General features: G+C 42.5%; 2 protein-coding genes across 15 annotated transcripts in view; one reads left to right on the top strand and one right to left on the bottom strand.

Moving 5' to 3' along the window:
- The window catches only part of LOC311129928 (peripheral plasma membrane protein CASK), a 172,709-nt gene that overhangs the window by 91,711 nt on the left and 55,824 nt on the right, over positions 1-25,174 (top strand). The gene's annotated exons all lie outside the window — the stretch shown is intronic.
- Positions 8,815-10,095, bottom strand: LOC311128771 (cysteinyl leukotriene receptor 2; the record flags this gene model as incomplete). Its single annotated transcript, XM_084161015.1, has 3 exons — positions 8,815-9,414; positions 9,567-9,912; positions 10,070-10,095. The coding sequence occupies 3 exons, from the start codon at positions 10,093-10,095 to the stop codon at positions 8,815-8,817; spliced, it is 972 nt and encodes a 323-aa protein (XP_084017141.1).

The raw sequence follows: 25,174 nt of genomic DNA on the forward strand, positions 1-25,174 counted from the left end.
GATTATGAATCAACAACATTGTAGTTACTCCACAATACCTAAATGACAGAGTGAAAAGAAGGAGGTGATTCTAATATGTATTGACTCAGGGGTGTGAGTACTTATGTAAATGAGATATTTCTGTATATCATCTTCAATAAATGTTCTAACATTTGTTTTCATTTTGTCATGGGGTATTGTGTGTAGGTGAGTCAATTTGTAGATGAGTCAATTTTGAATTCGGGCTGTAACACAACAAAATGTGGAATAAGTCAAGGGGTATGAATACTTTCTGAAAGCACTGAATCTCTTGCAATCAAATAGTAGCTAGGTCTGCGTTCCTATATGTGTGCACTCTAGGCTATGGAGAGAAATAGTAACAGCGTATTTTTGTAGGCACTAACTCCGCCATGGTTCGTTGGACAAAGCCTATAGAATAAACGCAGAAATAAGGTCTGCGGTAAACACAGGCTTAGGAGATCTTATACGTTTTGTTCTGTGAGATCATCTTCATCAGCTACCGTCACTTTTTGTGAATTTTGAAGCATTAATGTAATCAAATAAAGCACTTAAAGGCTTCATAATTCATAAAGGTCATGTTAACTGACTGATATTATCTCATAGAACAAAATGTATAACGCGTTAACCTCAGACCTTATTTTCGGCGTTTATCCCAAAACCCTATTCTTTCCCCATTCATTTTCCCCATAGGGATGGCTGAACGAACCAGAGGTAACTTATTTCCGGGTTTTAGGACTACAAGCTGGCAAGCTCTATTTGTTGTAGAGTAATGCAGAAGCAAGCCATATGCATTGTTCGACGGCAAGCACTGTATCTTTCCCTTCAAATACTGCATACTAGCAATGTCCACTGAACTGAATAGTTTATTGTCGAAGCTGTAACTGTATGTTGTCTCCGGTTTGTGTTCTTTGTGTGTGTGGTATTATCTCCTAACAAAGGCCAAACACACACACACACACACACACACACACACACACATAACAAAGCCTTCCCCTCACTATGCGTAGTGTCAGCACTGTGGGCGCTGAGCCACTGAGACATAGACTATACAGGTAATTACTGGATCAGCAATACAGTGATACACACACACAAGAAAACACATGCTCTCTTTCTCACACACAAGCACCACACACACACTTATTTGTAAGAGCTATTCACTAGGCTCTAAGAGGGGCCAGTGGGACTAATGGCAGCCTGTGTGTTTGTCCTGTCTACACTCTGATAAACAAACAGACAGTGAATTGAAGCGAGATGGGTCTTATCTGTAACGGCTGATAGCTCAATATGGAGGAAATGTCACATTCTCCATATGAATGGAGAGAAGAAAGAGAACGAGAGATGGATGGAGGGACGAAAGCGGCGGCACGAGCAGAGCGATGAATATATGCTTTACCTTTTTCTACTGTATACACGATGTTAGCTGGTAGAATGACATTGACCCTCTCTGGTCTATGTGTGTTAGTGGCCATAGAAGCTTCTTAATAGTATGATTAGTGTTGTTTATGACTGAGTGGAATAGTGTGTGTCTACTGATAACTATCATGTAATGGGAACCAAGGGTTCCTGGTGTCTGGATATAGACAATCCAGCTCTGGAAATGGGCTACAATCACACACTATAGTGGCACACACACACACACACTCTCTCTCTCTGCTGTGGCCCACTGGCATAGTTAATGAGTGTGAGCCATGGTAGAGATGTTGTGAATTACAGCACTAATCTCCTATAAACAGCCAGGATAAATCAGGTTTAAAGTGGAGCCAAAATAAATAACTTTGATTAAAATGCTGTGTTGGTTACCTAAATTGAGCTTAATAAGTGTGAAAGTGTATATGCTTGACTGAAGGACACTTTTCTATTTAAAAAAATCACACGCTTGTTTGCAAACACGTACACATGCACGTGTGCACACATACACATGCTGTAAGTAGCTCTGGATATACAGTAGAAGTGTCTGCTAAATGACTCAAATATAAAATGTAAATGTGGTAGTCACTCTTTTTAGCATAAACTCCGACATGATTATTGTTGTTTGAAAAGGTAGCGCTTTGACCATTATATTCAGATAAGGAAATCAAAACAGTGTGCACTCTGCATAAAGTGTAGAGGTTAAAGATTGAAGGCAGAAGTCTCCTGTTGAAGCTGGTGTAGGTTAGCAATAATTGCTGCCTCTGGGCAGTACCAGTGGCGCTTTTTTACTCCCTTCCTCTCATCCTCTTTCTCGTTCTCTCATTTTATTTGTGTGTGTGTGTACAGTGGAGTGTGGCAGATTATCTCGCCTGTCTGCCTTTGTCTAGTCCTCCCGGGGGACAGCCATCTGCAAGACCCACACTTCACAGAACAATACACACTCATCCTGCAGGATTAAACACACACCGCTTTACACCTATAAGATTTATAAGATACATTTATACATATGTATTACACAAGCACACCTAATGCACACATACATATCAGTTACACATTCATTCTCCCTCATAAATATAAAAGGTGCTCTTTGAATAAAGTAGGAAAGAAAAAACAGCACCATATGGTAAAAATATTGGACTCACTTCTCCTGAAGTGATGAAGGTGGTCAATGTAAGAAGTCTTTACAGAGCACTGCCCTGACCCCAGTTCACCCTCAGTTCACCCTGGGTGACTCTTTCCATGGCCCCTGACCCTTATGACACACAGTCACCTCCAACCTCCCACAATTCGGATTGACTCTGGTGGTGGCCTGCGTGGTAGGCCCGCCTGATGATTGGTTGCTGGGCTTCTGTGGGCGGGTCTTGTCCAACAGGAAATAGATCTACGAGTTGGCGGAACTCCGCAGCTTAGCGAGACAAAGCAGGAAGTTCTTGACCTGAGACAAAAATCAACATGCTGTTACGATGTTTGACAGCTTCAAACTTTCCTTCATGTAATATACCTATGACTGATAAAACTTAACTCGATAAAACATTATTTGCTTCTGGATTTGCTTCTGGAATGCTCTTGAACAGAAAAGAAGGGACAAATATTTTCTATAGTTATCTAATAGTCTATTGAAAATGCTGCATAGTGCACTTTCCATTTAAAGGATGATGGCAGAGAGAGGATGGCAGGGCCCTCTGGTGGTGCTGGTGGTGGTGGCTGGACCATAGAGATAAAGATGAACTTGTGATGAGGCAGCAGGCACACTATCAGAACCACATGAGAGGAGGAAAGGAGAAGCGAGTTGAGATGAGAGGGAAAACCCCCCGGATAAAACCAGTTATAAACGTACAATAACTAAGCAACTACATCAGTGAATCGAAGTCTTAACTTCATTCGTAAAAAAGGAAACCAAAACATAACATAACTTCTGCCTGGATCACCACAATGTTCCGGAACTTTTCCCAGCAGCCTCGGAGTCGTTGATGGTGGCGCTCTGCCGCGAACTACATATGCCTGGCCACGTACAACGTCAGCACCAGCAGGAAACACAAACAAGATCACAATGTCTTGTCACATATGTGACCCATCCCCTCTTATGAGATTAGAAAAATGTTAATCAATCCAAATGTCAGTAAAGATGGCGGTACCTATGAGTAGTAGGCGGCCAGGAAGGGGGTGGTGAGGGAGAGGAGCAAGTTGGACAGGCCCAGGTGGGACAGGTAGACGTGGATTGAGGTCTGGATCGGAATACACCTCAGGAACACCCAGTGAGAGAGAGCATTGCCCAGGAGACCTGTGAGGAAGAGGAGGTCGTAGAGGGAGGGGCGGACGAAGCTTGGGAGGTGAGGACGAAGTGTGTAGTGGAAGGAGGGGGAAATGGAGGTGGGATAGAAGTAGGAGGTGTTAGACACAGATGGGAAGGTTTGGGATGTGTTCTCCATCGATCTGTGAGACTAGCAGAGACTGGAAGTATTATATACAAATGTAGCACCGGAGGTAGATAACCAATATGGCTATAAACATGGTGCCACTTCTTGTATCACTAAGATAATAGATATTAGTAAAAACCACATTTGAGATCAGCAAACAATGAGCAGACCTTTCTTTATATTGAAGTTCCCATATGAACAGTTCTTCTTTTTTACTGATTCGAATACTGACAACAAAGGTGTTGTATTGTTCTGTTCACCACAAAACCAAGCAAAAACATGACATGGTTATTTGTTTCATTTGTACCTATTCACATTCTGTGTTTTGATTACCTTGTTCTGTAATTACTGTATACTAATTAAGTGGCCCTCAAGCAGTATCCGAAAAGTCTAAATCAACAAGTATCTTTTTGAGAAATGTTTGATTTTAATGGCCAAATGCATTATAGTGTTCATTATTGTTGGTCCTTTTTTAGTTAAACTTAAAACAGCCACACATTCAGTAATAGGGATTAATATCTTCCAGAAAATCTACCAAATTTCAATACCGGCAATACACTACATGACCAAAAGTATATGGACATCTGCTCGTCGACCATCTCATTCCAAAATCAGGGCATTAATATGGAGTTGGTCCCCCCTGTGCTGCTATAACAGCCTCCACTCTTCTGGGAACACTTTCTACTAGATGTTGGAACATTGCTGCGGGGACTTGCTTCCATTCAGCCACGAGCATTAGTGAGGTTGGGCACAGATGTTGGGCAATTAGGCCTGGCTCGCAGTCGGCGTTCCAATTCATCCCAACGGTGTTCGATGGGTTTGAGGTCAGGGCTCTGTGTAGGCAAGTCAAGTTATATCACACCAATCTCGAAAAACCATTTCTGTATGGACCTTGCTTTGTGCACCGGGGCATTGTCATGCTGAAACAGGAAAGGGCCTTCCCCAAACTGTTGCCACAAAGTTGGAAGCACAGAATTGTCTAGAATGTCATTGTATGCTGTAGCGTTAAGATTTCCCTTCCCTGGAATTAAGGGGCCTAGCCCGAACCATGAAAAACAGCCCCAGACCATTATTCCTCCTCCACCAAACGTTATGTTCTCCTGGCATCTGCCAAACCCAGATTTGTCCATCGGGACTGCTAGATGGTGAAGCGTGATTCATCACTATGTAGATTGATGAGGAAAAAAAACAATTTAATCAATTTTAGAATAAAGCTGTAACGTAACAAATTGTGGAAAAAGGGAAGGGGTCTGAATACTTTCCAAATGCACTGTATATCACGTTTTGATGTGTTACAGCCTGAATTCAAAATGTAAATAAATAACTAAATAAATAATCTCCCCCATCTACACACAATACCCCATGCTGACAAAGTGAAAACATGTTTTTAGAAATGTTGGCAAAAATACAGAAATATCTAATTTACATAAGTATTCACACCCCTGAGTCAATACTTTGTAGAAGCACTTTTGGCAGCGTTTACAGCTGAGAGTCTTTTGGGGTAAGTCTCTAAGAGCTTTGCACACCTGGATTGTACAATATTTGCCCATTATTTAATTTTTTTATTCTTCAAGCTCTGTCAAGTTGATCATTGCTAGACAACCATTTTCAATTCTCGCCATAGATTTTCAAGCCGATTTTAAGTCAAAACTGTAACTAGGCCATTCAGTGTCATCTTGGTAAGCAACTCCAGTGTATATTTTGGCTTTGTGTTTTAGGTTATTTTCCTGCTGAAAGGTGAATTCATCTCCCAGTGTCTGGTGGAAAGCAGACTGAACCAGGTTTTCCTCTAGGATTATGCCTGTGCTTAGCTCCATTCCATTTCTTTTTTATCCTGAAAAACAGCCCAGTCCGTAACGATTACAAGCATACCCATAGCATGGTGCAGCCACCACCATGCTTGTGTCACGAACATTGAGAGACGGGTTGGACCAAGGTGCAGCGTGAAAAGCGTACATGTTTATTACCTCAATAAACATACAACAAAACAAGAAACAACGTAACGTGAAGTCCAAAGGGCTACACACATACCGGCCTAACAGGAACAAGATCCCACAATACACAGTAGGCAATGGGCTACCTAAGTATGATCCCCAATCAGAGACAATGAGCGACAGCTGCCTCATCATACCCGGCCAGACATAGAAATATACTAACTAGAACCTAAACATAGAATATATAACATAGATTTCCACACCCTGACTCAACAAACAAGAGTACTATAGGTCAGGGCATGACAGCTTGAAAATATGAAGAGTGGTACTCAGTGATTTGCCCCAAACATAACGCTTTGTATTCAAGACATAAAGTTAATTTCTTAGCCAATTATTTTTGCAGTTTTACTTTAGTGCCTTATTGCAAACAGGATGCATGTTTTGAAATATTTTTTATTCTGTACAGGCTTTCTGTCATTTTTTTATAATAGTGAAGACATCAAAACTATGAAATAACACATATGGAATCATGTACAGTTGAAGTCGGAAGTTTACATACACTAAGGTTGGAGTTATTAAAACTAGTTTTTGAACCACTCCACAAATTTCTTGTTAACAAACTATAGTTTTGGCAAGTCGGTTAGGACATCTACTTTGTGCATGACACAAGTAATTTTGTGTACAATTGTTTACAGACAGATTTATTTCACTTATAATTCACTGTATCACAATTCCAGTGGGTCAGAAGTTTACATACACTAAGTTGACTGTGCCTTTAAACAGCTTGTAAAATTCCAGAAAATGATGTCATGGCTTTAGAAGCTTCTGATAGGCTAATTGACATCATTTGAGTCAATTGGAGGTGTACTTGGATGTATTTCAAGGCCTACCTTCAAACTCAGTGCCTCTTTGCTTGACATCATGGGAAAATCTAAAGAAATAAGCCAAGACCTCCACAAGTCTGGTTCATCCTTGGGAGCTATTTCCAAACGCCTGAAGGTACCACGTTCATCTGTACAAACAATAGTACGCAAGTATAAACTCCATGGAACCAAGCAGCCGTCATACCGCTCAGGAAGGAGAGGTGTTCTGTCTCCTAGAGATTAGGAAAAGTGCAATCAATCCCAGAACAACAGCAAAGGACCTTGTGAAGATGCTGGAGGAAACAGGTACAAAAGTATCTATATCCACAGTAAAACGAGTCCTATATCGACATAACCTGAAAGGCCGCTCAGCAAGGAAGAAGCCACTGCTCCGAAACCGCCATAAAAAAGCCAGACTACAGTTTGCAACTGCACATGGGGACAAAGATCGTACTTTTTGGAGAAATGTCCTCTGGTCTGATGAAACAAAAATAGAACTGTTTGGCCATAATTACCATTGTTATATTTGGAGGAAAAAGGGGGTTGCTTGCAAGCCGAAGAACACCATCCCAACCATGAAGCACGGGGGTGGCAGCATCATGCTGCAGGAGGGACTGGTGCACTTCACAAAATAGATGGCATCATGAGGAAGAAAAATAATGTGGATATATTGAAGCAACATCTCAAGACATCAGTCAGGAAGTTAAAGCTTGGTCGCAAATGGGTCTTCCAAATGGACAATGACCCCAAGCATACTTCCAAAGTTGTGGCAAAATGGCTTATGGAGGGAGGCCTACAAACCTGACTCAGTTACACCAGCTCTGTCAGGAGGAATGGGCCAAATTCACTCAACTTATTGTGGAAGGCTACCCGAAACGTTTGACCCAAGTTTAACAATTTAAAGGCAATGCTACCAAATACTAATTGAGTGTATGTAAACTTCTGACCCACTGGGAATGTGTTGAAAGAAATAAAAGCTGAAATAAATCATTCTCTCTACTATTATTCTGACATTTCACAAAATAAAGTGGTGATCCTAACTGACCTAAGACAGGGAATTTTTACTAGGATTAAATGTCAGGAATTGTGAAAAACTGAGTATAAATGTATTTGGCTAAGGTGTATGTAAACTTCCGACTTCAACTGTAGTAACCAAAAAGGTGTTAAACAAATCAAAATATATTTTATATTTGAGATTCTTCAAATAGCCACCCTTTGCCTTGATGACAGCTTTGCACACTCTTCGCATTCTCTCAACCAGCTTCACCTGGAATGCTTTTCCAACAGCCTTGAAGGAGTTCCCACATATGCTGAGCGCTTGTTGGCTGCTTTTCCTTCACTCTGCGGTCCGACTCATCCCAAACCATCTCAATTTGGTTGAGGTCGGGCGATTGTGGAGGCCAGGTCATCTGATGCATCACTCATCACTCTCCTTCTTTGTAAAATAGGCCTTACACAGCCTATAGGTGTGTTGGGTGGAATAGACACCGGCTGGAATGCGGTTTTAACCAATCAGCATTCAGGATTAGACCCATCCGTTGTATAATAAAAAATACATTCCGTTCTCGGCATCAACAGACTCTCTTTATCCTCTGTTTTATTAAGTGTGTTTAGGTGTGTTGGCCGCGCCCACTAATTGGCCACAACTGATCTTAATGAGTTCTTGTTTCCTTTGAAAGGGGGTCTGTTTGAATAGACTAAAATTAACAGCTTTGTATGCTTAATTTTCTTTTGCATGCTAGCTCCACCCTGATGGTGCAGTTAACTAATTATATGGATAGAGAACAGAAGATTATAGGTTTGAATCTCACTGATGCCGTGTCACAATAAAAAATATATATTTGCATGATTAATGCCTAAGGAAATTAATTTCCATGTGTCCTATCTGTAAAATAACCTATAATTTCTGTTCTCAGAGTGTTAAACATTCCCAGAAAATGTTCACTTCTGTTCTCAGAACGTCTAAAAAAAAAGTTCAGTTTTACCAGTAAGGAAACGTATGGCTTCGTTCCCACAACCAATGTGAAACCAAAAACATATGTTCCCACAACTTCCAAGGAACCAAATATGCTAGCTAGGCTGATAGCAGAGGGAGAAGTTGTGGTCCACAGCCTCTTACAGTTACCCACAGCGGTGGGTCGGTCGGTGGGTGGGTGGGTGGGTCATTCTGTCTGTCTGTGCATGTATCTCTTATTGTCGTCTTCTGCAGCAGGGCAGGTGGCGCAGGGCCAGATGGAGTAAGGGATGTACAATGCAGCTCAGCGCTGCTCTGGTTATGGTTGCATTCTTCGCCTTCCATCGTGTTCTCACCTTCTCACAGTCTTCACCGTGTGGTGAGAGCAAGGTCACTGCACGCTGGACATGGTAGGGCAGGAAACACGCCACAAACACCACAACCATAGCTAGGATCTTCCTTCGTACCCTCAGGCTACCACCCCTCACCCCTGTACTCACGCTCTGTCCCTCCCTTACCCCTCCTTCATTGGTGTTTGTGTTCTTGGACCCCCTGACCTTCTGCAGATACAACACTAGTCCACCATAGCTGACCAGAGTAAAGGTGAGAATCACAAAAAACAGGGCCACCCCCAGGCAGTGTTGGTTGTTTAACACTTCTCTGTGGTGATTCTCCAACATGTCAAAGCAGCTGTCTCCTCTTCCTTTTCCTCCTCCAAACCGAAGTACCACACTGGCACTCACCATCGTTACCACAGTTACCAAGGTGACGAGGCAGAGTACCCAGCATCCTCTGGGCCTAGTGAGGGGCGCAAGGAGGGCGGGGCGAGGCCGCACCTACAACCAGGGAAAGATTTGAGAGCAAAATTGAGTGATTAATTGAGTAACTTATTATAAAAACATTTATTTAAAAATTAACCGGTCAATTAAAACAACCTCATTCAAAATCATTCAATTTAAGTTTGAACACTTGTTGTAGGCATCCATACCACGGTGGCGTAGCGCATCACACTGGTCCAGAGAAGCAGCATCATGTTACAGTAGAGGTTGATGTAGAAGACAGTTATCGTGGTTAGAATGGCAGCCTTACACACCCTGTCTTCTCCAGACCAGATGTGACCCCTCAGGTAGTATACCACTTGGAACAGTAAGCTGGTGCACAGCAAGAGGTCAGAGGTCACCATATTGAGGGTCAGGATGACGGTAGGGGTCCTCCCCGACCTCCATAATTCACGCAGGGTCAGGCCGTTGGCTAGGAAACCCAAGAGTGACATGGCCAGGTAGAGCCAGGGTTTGACTTGTGTGTCGAAGGGGTCAGGGTATAGCCAACACTGTCTGAAAGAGGAGAGAGAGGAAGGGAGGAGGAGGATTTGGGAGAGAGGAGAGAAGGAGGATGGAGTTGGAGGGAGAGAGAGAGAGAGAAGGGAATGAGCGACGGGAGATCGGAGCATAAACAGTAGTGATAACTTTTTGAGTGTGTGCGCATGCGTACGTGCATGCCCCCATCTCCAGTCGCATTTTCTACGACACGAAGCCACAAAAACATACAAACGAAAGCCAGTTAGAGTTCAAATTAATTTCTCTAATTATTATTAAGATCTGGTGAAAACACCCAGGATGGGTTGCTTTGGAATTATCATTCATTTAATAATATCAAGGAATAAAGGAAGCAGATATACAGTGCCTTGCAAAAGTATTCATCCCCCTTGGCATTTTTCATATTTTGTTGCAATACAACCTGTAATTTAAATGAATTTTTATTTGGATTTCATGTAATGGACATACACAAAATAGTCTAATTTTTCAACAACAAAAAAATAATCTATAAAGTAAATAACGGTAAAGTGGTGGGTGCATACAGTGAGGGAAAAAAGTATTTGATCCCCTGCTGATTTTGTACGTTTGCCCACTGACAAAAACATGATCCGTCTATAATTTTAATGGTAGGTTTATTTGAACAATGAGAGACAGAATAACAACAAAAAAATCCAGAAAAACGCATGTCAAAAATGTTATAAATTAATTCGCATTTTAATGAGGGAAATAAGTATTTGACCCCTCTGCAAAACATGACTTAGTACTTGGTGGCAAAACCCTTGTTGGCAATCACAGAGGTCAGACGTTTCTTGTAGTTGGTCACCAGGTTTGCACACGTCTCAGGAGGGATTTTGTCCCACTCCTCTTTGCAGATCTTCTCCAAGTCATTAAGGTTTTGAGGCTGATGTTTGGCAACTCGAACCTTCAGCTCCCTCCACAGATTTTCTATGGGATTAAGGTCTGGAGACTGGCTAGGCCACTCCAGGACCTTAATGTGCTTCTTCTTGAGTCACTCCTTTGTTGCCTTGGCCGTGTGTTTTGGGTCATTGTCATGCTGGAATACCCCATCCACGACCCATTTTCAATGCCCTGGCTGAGGGAAGGAGGTTCTCACCCAAGATTTGACGGTACATGGCCCCGTCCATCGTCCCTTTGATGCGGTGAAGTTGTCCTGTCCCCTTAGCAGAAAAACACCCCCAAAGCATAATGTTTCGACCTCCATGTTTGACGGTGGGGATGGTGTTCTTGGGGTCATAGGCAGCATTCCTCCTCCTCCAAACACGGCGAGTTGAGTTGATGCCAAAGAGCTCCATTTTGGTCTCATCTGACCACAACACTTTCACCCAGTTCTCCTCTGAATCATTCAGATGTTCATTGGCAAACTTCAGACGGGCATGTATATGTGCTTTCTTGAGCAGGGGGACCTTGCGGGCGCTGCAGGATTTCAGTCCTTCACGGCGTAGTGTGTTACCAATTGTTTTCTTGGTGACTATGGTCCCAGCTGCCTTGAGATCATTGACAAGATCCTCCCGTGTAGTTCTGGGCTGATTCCTCACTGTTCTCGTGATCATAGCAACGCCACGAGGTGAGATCTTGCATGGAGCCCCAGGCCGAGGGAGATTTACAGTTATTTTGTGTTTCTTCCATTTGCGAATAATCGCACCAACTGTTGTCACCTTCTCACCAAGCTGTTTGGCGATGGTCTTGTAGCCATTCCAGCCTTGTGTAGGTCTACAATCTTGTCCCTGACATCCTTGGAGAGATCTTTGGTCTTGGCCATGGTGGAGAGTTTGGAATCTGATTGATTGATTGCTTCTGTGGACAGGTGTCTTTTATTCAGGTAACAAATTGAGATTAGGAGCACTCCATTTAAGAGTGTGCTCCTAATCTCAGCTCGTTACCTGTATAAAAGACACCTGGGAGCCAGACATCTTTCTGATTGAGAGGGGGTCAAATACTTATTTCCCTCATTAAAATGCAAATCAATTTATAACATTTTTGACATACGTTTTTCTGGATTTTTTTGTTGTTATTCTGTCTCTCACTGTTCAAATAAACCTACCATTAAAATTATAGACAGATCATTTCTTTCTCAGTGGGCAAACATACAAAATCAGCAGGGGATCAAATACTTTTTTCCCTCACTGTATGTATTCACCCCCTTTGCTATGAAGCCCCTAAATATGATCTGGTGCAACCAATTACCTTCAGAAGTCACATAATTAGTTAAATAAAGTCCACCTGTGTGCAATCTAAGTGTCACATGATCTGTCACATGATCTCAGTATGTATACACACCTGTTCTGAAAGGCCCCAGAGTCTGCAACACCACTAAGCAAGGGGCACCACCAAGCAAGTGGCAACATGAAGACCAAGGAGCTCTCCAAACAGGTCAGGGACAAAGTTTGGGAGAAGTACAGATTAGGGTTGGGTTATAAAAAAAATATCAGAAACTTTGAACATCCCACGGAGCACCATTAAATCCATTATTAAAAAATGGAAAGAATATGGCACCACAACAAACCTGCCAAGAGAGGGCCGCCCACCAAAACTCACGGACCAGGCAAGGAGGGCATTAATCAGAGAGGCAACAAAGAGACCAAAGATAACCCTGAAGGAGCTGCAAAGCTCCACAGCGGAGATTGGAGTATCTGTCCATAGGACCACTTTAAGCCGTACACTTCACAGAGCTGGGCTTTACGGAAGAGTGGCCAGAAAAAAAGCCATTGCTTAGAGAAAAGAATAAGCAAACACGTTTGGTGTTCGCCAAAAAGCATGTGGGAGACTCCCCAAACATATGGAAGAAGGTACTCTGGTCAGATGAGACAAAAATTGAGCTTTTTGGCCATCAAGGAAAACACTATGTCTGGCGCAAACCCAACACCTCTCATCACCCTGAGAACACCATGCTGTGGGGATGTTTTTCAATAGTTATTCACGCTCAAGTTCAGTTTTTTGGTCTTATTTCTTGTTTGTTTCACAAACAAAATATTTAGCATCTTCAAAGTGGTAGGCATGTTGTGTAAATCAAATGATACAAACCCCCCCCAAAATCTATTTTATTTCCAGGTTGTAAGGCAACAAAATAGGAAAAATGGCAAAGGGGGTGAATGCTTTCGCAAGCCACTGTACAGTAAACAATGCATCCAATGCAATATCACACTAGATAACTTCCACATGGGGAACTTAAACTTTCTATTAACAAACAACCCCACAAACAAAACAACAAAACACACATTTCATAATTTGTACTAATTACCTACCTTTGGCATCATGTCCCCTCAGATTTGTCCTGTTTTAAAGATTTGCAGATGTTAAATGAATTACTAAACTTCATTTTTAAGCCCGTGTTTTATCGTAATTTTTTATAAAAATATCTGTCAGCTTTATTTTGCGGAGGGGGCACACTGACTGGACAAGCAAAGAGTAACCCCCCCCCCCCCCCCCCCCCTATTTTCCCTAGTAAGTGTTTCCTTCCAAAGTGCACCATGGGGCATAGATATGCTAGGCAGGATGCTATATACTCTAGTGCAGGGGTGTCAAACGTACGGCCCGCGGGCCGGATCAGGCCCACAAACGGGTTTAATCCGGCCCGCGAGATGATTTTAAAAAATTTAAAAAATAAGTTGTTTTTTTTTTTTTTTTTTTTTAAGTATAAAAATGCGCTGCAATTTATCAATAAAATAAACTGCTGTTCCAATTGCGTCCACTGGATGGCGCAATAGCAATTGTGTTAAGCAAGCAAACTGTTTATACCGGGGCAGAGCAAGTAGGTCAGGCACGTGCAGCCAATGAGCTACTTTGTTTTGCCCGCGATATTTATTACGGCTTCTACTTTTAACATTATGTGCTTTGGCACCCTCATTGCCCCAATATGTCTCTGTCAAAAAAGAGAAAAGTGGACGCAGAGTGCAGAGTGTTCCAAGAAAAATGGTCATCCTATTTAATCACGGAATTGAATGGGAAAGCTGTATGTTTGGTGTGTTCAGAGCATGTTGCAGTGCTGAAATAATATAACCTTCGTCGCCACTATGTGAGTCTTCATGCCGACAAATATGACAACTTTCAAGGACAGCGGAGATGAGAGAAGGTGAATGAACTGTTGGCGGGTCTGAAGAAACAGCAGTCTGTGTTTACTCACAGCCGAGACATCAGTGACGCTGCAGTGAAAGCTAGCTACCTCATTGCTAATGAAATCGCAGTGGCTTCAAAACCATTTAGTGAGGGTGAATTTGTAAAAACATGCATGATGAAGGCAGCGGAGATTGTGTGCCCTGAAAAGCGGCAGGCTTTTGCAAATATCAGCCTGACAAGAAACACAGTTGCAGACAGGATTTCCGATCTTTCAGTGGATTTGGACAGCCAGTTGAAGCAAAAAGTAAAGTCATTTATTGCGTTTTCGGTTGCAATTGATGAAAGCACGGACATTACAGATGTTGCACAACTGGCCATTTTTTCATCCGCGGAGTTGATGACACATTGACCGTCACTGAGGAGTTCGTGGAGTTGGTGCCGATGACAGACACAACGACAGCAGCTGATATTTTTACCGCACTCGTCGGCGCGCTGGACAGGGTCGGAGTGGACTGGTCCCGCGCTGTCAGCCTGGCTACAGATGGTGCGCCCTCAATGATCAGGAAAAAAGCAGGCGTTGTGACAAAGTTCAGAGAGAAAGTGCAATCTGCAAATGGAGGACGTGATTTTTTGACTTTTCACTGTATTTTGCACCAGGAGGCTTTGTGTTGCAAGTCATTAAAGATGGATAACGTCATGAAGGTGGTCATCCAAACTGTTAATTTCATCCGATCCAGAAGCCTGAATCACCGTCAGTTTGACAGCCTTCTCAGAGAGAAAGACCACATCTATGGCCTGCCATACCACACTGAGGTAAGATGGTTAAGCCGAGGTGCTGTGCTGAGGCGTTTCTTTGATTTACGAGAAGAAATTGAACAGTTCATGGAAGAAAAGGGCAAACCAGTGTTAGAATTTCATTCCGCAGAATGGATGCCGGACCTTGCATTTATGGTGGATGTTACAGAGCACCTGAATAACTTGAACAAACAGCTGCAAGGGCGCAACAAAGTTGTCACGCAGTATTATGACAGCATACGTTCTTTCAAGTTGAAGCTGTCATTGTGGGAGACGCAACTTGCCGGTGGTGATGCAGCTCACTTCCCCTGTCTGAAAAATGTGTGCGCGACCCAACATGTGGCAGACATGAAGCGGTTCAAAGATAAAATAACTGGACTGTTACGGGAGTTTGAGCAATGCTTTCAGATTTATGTTTATATGTTTTTATGTTGATGTGCTATTGTTTTTAATTGATTTTATTTTATTTGTATATTTAACCTATTCTTGACTCTGTGGTTCTTGCTCTTGTTTGGGGAACAAGATTTCATTATTTTTATCTACATTTCTGCCTGAGAAATGACACCCTGATATAGTTCTGTGATATACTTCTGTGAATCACTGAGGCATTGTGTGTTTGTGTGTTCTTTGTCCTCAGAACTTTCAAATAACTTGAGGTGTTTTATGATTAATAGTGATGTTGTGCTTTTGGACACTGTCCTCAGGCTCCAGCTTTATGTTTATATGTTTTTATGTTGATGTGCTATTGTTTTTAATTGATTTTATTTTCTTTGTATATTTAACCTATTCTTGACTCTGTGGTTCTTGCACTTGTTTGGGGAACAGGATTTCATTATTTTTATCTACATTTCTGCCTGAGAAATGACACCCTGATATAGTTCTGTGATCTGTGAAACAGTTCTGTTAATTACTGAGGCATTGTGTGTTTGTGTGTTCTTTTTCTTTAGAATTTTCAAATAAACTTGACGTGTTTTATGATTAATAGTGATGTTGTGCTTGTACTATTTTGGACACACTGTCCTCAGGCTCCAGCTTTATGTTGTATGTTGATCGTATTAAAACAAAGAAAACAATCTGAAGTTGTTGTTTTTAAGTTATATATACCATGATTTTTCCGGTCCGGCCCACTTGGGAATAGATTTTCCTCCATGTGGCCCCTGAGCTAAAATGAGTTTGACACCCCTGCTCTAGTGCATGCAGCAGACAGTATCGTCAGTGGAGGAGGAGAGAGAGTGTTGAGTGACATAAACAACGTTTGATTTGATTTTAGCTGCCGGTGATGGGCAGGACTCGCAGGAGGTATGTTTGTAAATTAATTTGATCAAGTTATGTAGCCTATTGATTCTTTTTTTGATGAATAAATAAAAAAGGTAAAAAGGTATGCTTAGATAACCTATGCAGAAAATGTAACATATATATTTACATAGAATTAGGCATAATGATTATGGCTCTAGGCTGCAGGAAAAGGCTGTTTCGGGTGCATGACGCCCTGGTACCATAGGCAGTGCATCCATAAGGCTTGGGGAAGCTAAACTTTCCCTAAAGTAAATTGCCAAAATTATATAGCCTAATTAGCCTACTCCTGTCTATACAGTAATAAATACAATCATTCAAAAAAGGCTACTAAAGCATGACTTGGGCACAGGATCAATAGTTTATTTCAAAAAAATAAGTTGTGGATTGTTTTAAATCGCATTGACTACAGTCGGAAGTAAAGGCAGCGCGCGCAATTTGAGCAGCACGCGCAGCAAATACCAAATACATGATTGAGTTGGGAAATATCACAATATTTCAAAATACAATCGCGGTAAAACATAGTTTGAAAAGCAAATGGTTATTGCTATAAAGAGAAGACAATGAAAATACTATAATCAGTCTTTTAGTTATCAAAGATCTCAACTTAAATGAGCGAACAACAGTAACCTATTATAGCCTATTTTATTGGCACCAGCGGAGAGCATCGGCAATATCCCGGGTGATTGCGCACTGCGCATATTCACTCGATCATTGATTGGTTATTGCCACTTAGGTTAGTTTTTGTACAATCATTTCCTCTTCCTGTTTAGATGGACGTCATATTCTATTTGTGTCTCCCCTTCTCGTAGGCCTATTATATGGACAACGTTTTTTTTATTGATCTGTTTGTCATTGTCAGCAGAGTAGGCGACCCTGTAATTTGTCATAATTAAAAAATATTCTGCTATTGTCTCCAGTCATATAAAGTGTAGTAGAATTGCATGAAATGTGTTTATAAAAGGCTAAATTTTTCCTGTGCAAAGAAAGAAGAAACATATCTGGTATGGTCTATAGAATGAAGAAACATCTGGTATGGTCTATAGAATGAAGAAACATCTGGTATGGTCTATAGAATGAAGAAACATCTGGTATGGTCTATAGAATGAAGAAACATCTGGTATGGTCTATAGAAAGAAGAAACATCTGGTATGGTCTATAGAAAGAAGAAACATCTGGTATGGTCTATAGAAAGAAGAAATATCTGGTATGGTCTATAGAAAGAAGAAACATCTGGTATGGTCTATAGAAAGAAGAAACATCTGGTATGGTCTATAGAATGAAGAAACATATCTGGTATGGTCTATAGAATGAAGAAACATATCTGGTATGGTCTATAGAATGAAGAAACATCTGGTATGGTCTATAGAATGAAGAAACATCTGGTATGGTCTATAGAATGAAGAAACATCTGGTATGGTCTATAGAAAGAAGAAACATCTGGTATGGTCTATAGAATGAAGAAACATATCTGGTATGGTCTATATAATGAAGAAACATATCTGGTATGGTCTATAGAATGAAGAAACATATCTGGTATGGTCTATAGAATGAAGAAACATATCTGGTATGGTCTATAGAATGAAGAAACATATCTGGTATGGTCTATAGAATGAAGAAACATATCTGGTATGGTCTATATAATGAAGAAACATATCTGGTATGGTCTATAGAATGAAGAAACATCTGGTATGGTCTATAGAATGAAGAAACATATCTGGTATGGTCTATAGAATGAAGAAACATATCTGGTATGGTCTATAGAATGAAGAAACATATCTGGTATGGTCTATAGAATGAAGAAACATATCTGGTATGGTCTATAGAATGAAGAAACATATCTGGTATGGTCTATAGAAAGAAGAAATATCTGGTATGGCAGGGTTGACTGTCCATGACTGTCCAATCTACTCATCATATTACGAATAGTAGGCTATCTTGCATAAGTCTGCAAATGCGATGATGCATGGAATGCTTTATTATAAAGATGATCAGTGTTACATTCTAATGTGGTTTGTTCGATGTGACAACTATTATCAGCTGTGTTTGTGCTATATCGGTGAGAGGCAGTACTGAGAGCAGAGGGAGAAGTTGTGGTCCACAGCCTCTTACAGTTGCCCACAGCTGTGGGTGTGTCTGTGTGTCTGTCTGTCTGTGTGTCTATGCATGCATCTCTTATTGTCGTCTTCTGCAGCAGGGCAGGTGGCACAGGGCCAGATGGAGTAAGGGATGTACAACGCAGCTCAGCGCTGCTCTGGTTATGGTTGCGTTTGACACCTTCCGTCGTGTTCTCACCTTCTCACAGTCGCCCCCGTGTGGTGAGAGCACGGTCACTGCACGCTGGACATGGTAGGGAAGGAAACACACCACAAACATGACAACCGCTGCCAGGATCTTCCTTCGTACCCTTAGGCTACCACCCTTCACCCCCTGCCTTTCTCCTGCCCCTGAACGCACCCCCAAGTCTATACCCCGTCTGTTCTCCCCCATGCACTCCCTCTGCCCGCAACTCACCCCCTCTGTCCCTCCCTTACCCCTCCTTCACTGGTGTGTTTGTTGCTGGCCCCCCTGATCCTCTGCAGATGCAACACTAGTCCCCAGTAGCTGACCAGAATAAAGGTGAGAATCACGAAAAACAGCACCACCCCCAGGCAGTGTTGGTTGTTGAACTCTTTTCTGTGGTGATTCTCCAACATGTCAAAGCAGCTGTCTCCTCTTCCTTTTCCTCCTCTGAACCGAAGTACCACACTGGCACTCACCACCGTTACCCAGGTGACGAGGCAGAGTACCCAGCATCCTCTGGGCCTAGTGAGGGACGCGAGGAGGGCGGGGCGAGGCCGCACCTACAACCAGGGAAAGATTTGAGAGCAAAATTGAATAATTAATTGAGTAACTTATTATAAAAACATTTATTAAAAAAATTAACAGGTAAATTAAAACAACCTCATTCAAAATCAATCAATTTAACTTTGAACACTTGTTGTTGTAGGCATCCATACCATGGTGGCGTAGCGCGTCACACTGGTCCAGAGAAGCAGCATCATGTTACAGTAGAGGTTGATGTAGAAGACAGTTATCGTGGTTAGAATGGCAGCCTTACACACCCTGTCCTCTCCAGACCAGATGTGACCCCTCAGGTAGTATACCACTTGGAACAGTAAGCTGGTGCACAGCAAGAGGTCAGAGGTCACCATGTTGAGGGTCAGGATGACGGTAGGGGTCCTCCCCGACCTCCATAATTCACGCAGGGTCAGGCCGTTGGCTAGGAAACCCAAGAGTGACATGGCCAGGTAGAGCCAGGGTTTGACTTGTGTGTCGAAGGGGTCAGGGTATAGCCAACACTGTCTGAAAGAGGAGAGAGAGAAAGGGAGGAGGATTTGGGAGAGAGGAGAGGATGGAGTTGGAGGGAGAGGAGAGAGAGCGAAGGGAATGAGCGACGGGAGATGGGGGCATAAACAGTAGTGATAACTTTTTGTGTGTGTGCGCATGCGTGTGCGTGCATGCCCCCATCTCCCGTCACATTTTCTATGACATGAAGCCACAAAAACATACAAACGAAAGCCAGTTAGAGTTCAAATTCATTTCTCTAATTATTATTAAGATCTGGTGAAAACACCCAGGATGGGTTGCGTTGGAATTATCATTCATTTAATAATATCGAGGAATAAAGGAAGCAGATATACAGTAAACAGTGCATCCAGTACAATATCACACTAGATAACTTCCACATGGGGAACTCTGTATTTTTATGGACAAACAACAACACAAAAAAATTACAATTCTCACATTTTATAGTTTTGTAAGATCACACAGAAATATCAGCATCAAAAGTATCATAGCTTGGAAAGTATTGATGGCAGGAATATTTTATCACTGGCCTGCACAAAATTAATAAACAATGAAAAGCTGAAATGTCTTGAGTCAATAAGTAGTCAATAAGTATTCAACCCCTTTGTTATGGCAAGCCTAAATAAGTTCAGCAGTAAAAATGTGCTTAACAAGTCACATAATAAATTGCATGGACTCACTCTGTGTGCAATAATAGTGTTTAACATGATTTTTGAATGACTACCTCATCTCTGTAACCCACATATAGAATGATCTGGAAGGCCCCTCAAACAGGGAATTTCAAACACAGATTCAACCACAAAAACCAGGGAGGTTTTCCAGTGCCTCGCAAAGACTGGCACCTATTGGTAGATGGGTTAAAAAAAATTTTTTTTTAAAAACAGAATAACCCTTTGAGCATGGTGGGGATTTAAAACAGTTAGAGTTTAATGGCAGTTTTGGAGCAGTGGCTTCTTCCTTGCTGAGTGGCCTTTCAGGTTATGTCGATATAGGACTCGTTTTACTGTGTATATAGATACCTTTATGCCTGTTTCCTCCAGCATCTTCACAAGGTCCTTTGCTGTTGTTCTGGGATTGATTTCCACTTTTCGCACCAAAGTACGTTCATCTCTAGGAGACAGAACGTGTCTCCTTCCTGAACAGTATGACGGCTGCGTGGTCCCATGGTGTTTATACTTGCGTACTTTTGTTTGTACAGATGAACATGGTACCTTCAGGCATTTGGAAATTGTTCCCAAGAATTAACCAGACTTGTGGAGGGCTACAATTTAATTTCTGAGGTCTTGGCTGATTTCTTTTGATTTTCCCATGATGTCAAGCAAAGATGCACTGAGTTTGAAGGTAGGCCTTGAAATACATCCACAGGTACACCTCCAATTGACTCAAATGATGTCAATTAGCCTATCAGAAGCTTCTAATGCCATGACATCATTTTCTGGAATTTTAAAGGCACAGTCAACTTACTGTGTGTAACCTTCTGACCCACTGGAATTGTGATTGTTGGAAAAATTACTTGTGTCATGCACAAAGTAGATGTCCTAACCCACTTGCCAAAACTATAGTTTGTTAACAAGAAATGTGTGGAGTGGTTCAAAAACGAGTTTTAATGACTCCAACCTAAGTGTATGTAAACTTCTGACTTCAACTGTATATTATTAGCCTAAACGATGACTATCCAATCTACTCATCATATTACGAATAGTAGGCTATCTTGCATAAGTCTGCAAATGCGATGATGCATGGAATGCTTTATTATAAAGGTCTATGGTGAAAATTAGGTTCCCCAAACTTGACACTCACGCGCCGCCTATGCCTGGTACCTACTGTAGATGAAGATATAAATCTTACCCTTGTGGATTGTTGCTGGTTGCATTGAGCCAGTGAACAGATAGGTTGACTGAAGACATTTGTTGTATATCATCTGTTGCTATATTAATCTTTGACTAGCATCAGACATGAACATTTCCTTTTAACTTTGTCTACCTCTCTGGCTGTGTATCTCTCCAACTGTTACGACCTTTCTATCGCAGGCCTCACTCAGTGGGACTCTTTCTCACTCTCACGCATCCTGTGTTGATAATAATAATAATTGATTGCATTTATATAGTGCCATTCCAGATGCTCAAAGCGCTGTAAGGGGAGAAAACTCACCTCATCCACCACCAATGTGTAGCACCCACTACACTCAAAAAAATGCTGAGTTAAAAAGCAACCCAGCGCTGGGTAAATAGTGGACAGTGCACACGTTGGGTTATTTTTGACCCAGCAGTTGGATCACTTAGTTGGGTTATTGAGCTATGACCAGATGGACAGTATTTCTGTTACATGTATTTGAAATACATATTTTAATTACTTCTATTTTTTATTACACTGCGCTGAACTACACCCCAATGTATTTTGTAACAAGATACTTTCGAAAGCCGTAATGTATATTTTCAAAATATGAAATACTTTTCTATACCATTTCTTTATAGCGGTTAACAATTTTGTGGCCCCCTTCCACTACATTGGTATCAAAAGTCTGATGGTACTATGGTGTGATAATTGTCTGCTAAATTAACTAAATGTGTATGTAAAATTTAACAATTGCAAAGCATGCAGAGTATTATTCCAATGAGCTCCACCCCAAAACAAGGCCAATGACAATACTAGTGTTAGCACAAGGATTAGAAGTCAATGGGTATCTACTAGCATGCTAGCACATACCCATAGACTTCCAGTCATTGTGCTAACACTAGTTAGCATTGGCTCGCGAAACTACCTCTATCTTCCTTCATACTGGACACAGAGACATAAAAAATGGTATCCACAACTTCGTTTGACTCTGGGAAAGTAGATAAAGGGCCTAATTGCCAAAATCCAGAAGTATCCCTTTAAGTGACCCAACTGCTGTGTCAAAATAGCCCATCGTGTTTTGTCCAATATTTACCCAAATCGAGTGTTTTTTAACCCAGTGTTGGGTGATGCATGGCAACCATTTTGTGCCTGCGCACTCATTTTAATTTTAATTTTAGTCATTTAGCAGACGCTCTTATCCAGAGCGACTTACAGTTAGTGAGTGCATACATTTTCATACTGCCCCCCCCCGTGGGAATCGAACCCACAACCCTGGCGTTGCAAACGCCATGCTCTACCAACTGAGCTTCACGAGGGGCTAAACACATCTTGTGGAGAGGTTAGGAGTGATATGCCAATTAGGAATGAGGGAGATGATTAGGTGGCCATGATGGGAATTTAACCAGGACACCAGGGTTAAGACCCCTACTCTTACGATAAGTGCCATGGGATTTTTAGTGACCACAGAGAGTCAGGACACCCGTTTAACGTCCCATCCGAAAGACGGCATCCTAAACAAGGCAATGTCCCCATCACTGCCCTGGGGCATTGGGATTTTGATCTTAAAACCAGAGGGAAGACTGCCTCGTACTGACCCTCCATCCCCACTTCCAGCAGCATCTGGCCTCCCATCCAGGGACCGACTAGGACCGACCCTGCTTAGCTTCAGAGGCAAGCCAGCAGTGGGATGCAGGGTGATATGCTGCTGGCAAAGATGGTGTTATTGTGGGCAAAGGCTTTGAATCTTGCTCCATATTGTCTCACTGTTATCTCGACTCAGTGCTTAATTTACCATATTTGCTGATGCCAATGCCGCTCAACCATTCAGAGTAATATCATATGCGTCCAGAGGAGGGCGCTCTGTAGTGGCCTACTCCTCATAGAGGTTCTATTTACCCTTCCCTGGTGGGTGGGTTGGGGGGGGGTGCTACTTTGCTGTGTGTGTGTGCGTGTGCGTGCATTTCTGTGTCTATGTGCAGGTCTTTGTGTGTGTGTCTGTTTGCATGCATGCATTGGTTGACCACTTTACAAGCTAAATGCTCACCCACTGACTTCTGCTGAGAAACACTCATGTAGCTGAAGAGAAAATAAAGCGTATTGTGTTAAATGTATTTACTGGTAGATGATCAGTGTTACATTCTAATGTGGTTTGTTCGATGTGACAACTATTATCAGCTGTGTTTGTGCTATATCAGTGAGAGGCAGTACTGAGAGCAGAGGGAGAAGTTGTGGTCCACAGCCTCTTACAGTTGCCCACAGCTGTGGGTGTGTCTGTGTGTCTGTCTGTCTGTGTGTCTATGCATGCATCTCTTATTGTCGTCTTCTGCAGCAGGGCAGGTGGCGCAGGGCCAGATGGAGTAAGGGATGTACAACGCAGCTCAGCGCTGCTCTGGTTATGGTTGCGTTTGACACCTTCCGTCGTGTTCTCACCTTCTCACAGTCGCCCCGTGTGGTGAGAGCACGGTCACTGCACGCTGGACATGGTAGGGAAGGAAACACACCACAAACATGACAACCGCTGCCAGGATCTTCCTTCGTACCCTCAGGCTACCACCCTTCACCCCCTGCCTTTCTCCTGCCCTGAACGCACCCCCAAGTCTATACCCCGTCTGTTCTCCCCCATGCCCTCCCTCTGCCCGCAACTCATCCCCTCCGTCACCCCCCGCCCCTCCCTTACCCCTCCTTCACTGGTGTGTTTGTTGCTGGCCCCCCTGATCCTCTGCAGATGCAACACTAGTCCCCAGTAGCTGACCAGAATAAAGGTGAGAATCACAAAAAAACAGCACCACCCCCAGGCAGTGTTGGTTGTTGAACTCTTTTCTGTGGTGATTCTCCAACATGTCAAAGCAGCTGTCTCCTTCTCCTCTTCCTTTTCCTCCTCCGAACCAAAGTACCACACTGGCACTCACCACCGTTACCACAGTTACCCAAGTGACGAGGCAGAGTACCCAGCATCCTCTGGGCCTAGTGAGGGGCGCGAGGAGGGCGGGGCGAGGCCGCACCTACAACCAGGGACAGATTTGAGAGCAAAATTGAGTGAATAATTGAGTAACTTATTATAAAAACATTTATTTATAAAATTAAAAGGTCAATTAAAACAACCTCATTCAAAATCAATCAATTTAACTTTGAACACTTGTTGTTGTAGGCATCCATACCACGGTGGCGTAGCGCGTCACACTGGTCCAGAGAATGTTACAGTAGAGGTTGATGTAGAAGACAGTTATCGTGGTTAGAATGGCAGCCTTACACACCCTGTCCTCTCCAGACCAGATGTGACCCCTCAGGTAGTATACCACTTGGAACAGTAAGCTGGTGCACAGCAAGAGGTCAGAGGTCACCATGTTGAGGGTCAGGATGACGGTAGGGGTCCTCCCCGACCTCCATAATTCACGCAGGGTCAGGCCGTTGGCTAGGAAACCCAGGAGTGACATGGCCAGGTAAAGCCAGGGTTTGACTTGTGTGTCGAAGGGGTCAGGGTATAGCCAACACTGTCTGAAAGAGGAGAGAGAGAAAGGGAGGAGGAGGATTTGGGAGAGAGGAGAGGATGGAGTTGGAGGGAGAGGAGAGAGAGCGAAGGGAATGAGCGACGGGAGATGGGGGCATAAACAGTAGTATGTGCGTGTGCGTGCATGCCCCCATCTCCCGTCACATTTTCTATGATATGAAGCCACAAAAACATACAAACGAAAGCCAGTTAGAGTTCAAATTCATTTCTCTAATTATTATTAAGATCTGGTGAATACACCCATGATGGGTTGCATTGGAATTATCATTCATCTAATAATATCGAGGAATAAAGGAAGCAGATATACAGTAAACAATGCATCCAGTACAATATCACACTAGATAACTTCCACATGGGGAACTCTGTATTTTTATGGACAAACAACAACACAAAAAAATTACAATTCTCACATTTCATAGTTTTGTA

This window comes from Coregonus lavaretus (assembly GCF_964263955.1).
Source record: "Coregonus lavaretus genome assembly, chromosome: 5".
In the NCBI taxonomy this organism is placed as follows: domain Eukaryota; kingdom Metazoa; phylum Chordata; class Actinopteri; order Salmoniformes; family Salmonidae; genus Coregonus; species Coregonus lavaretus.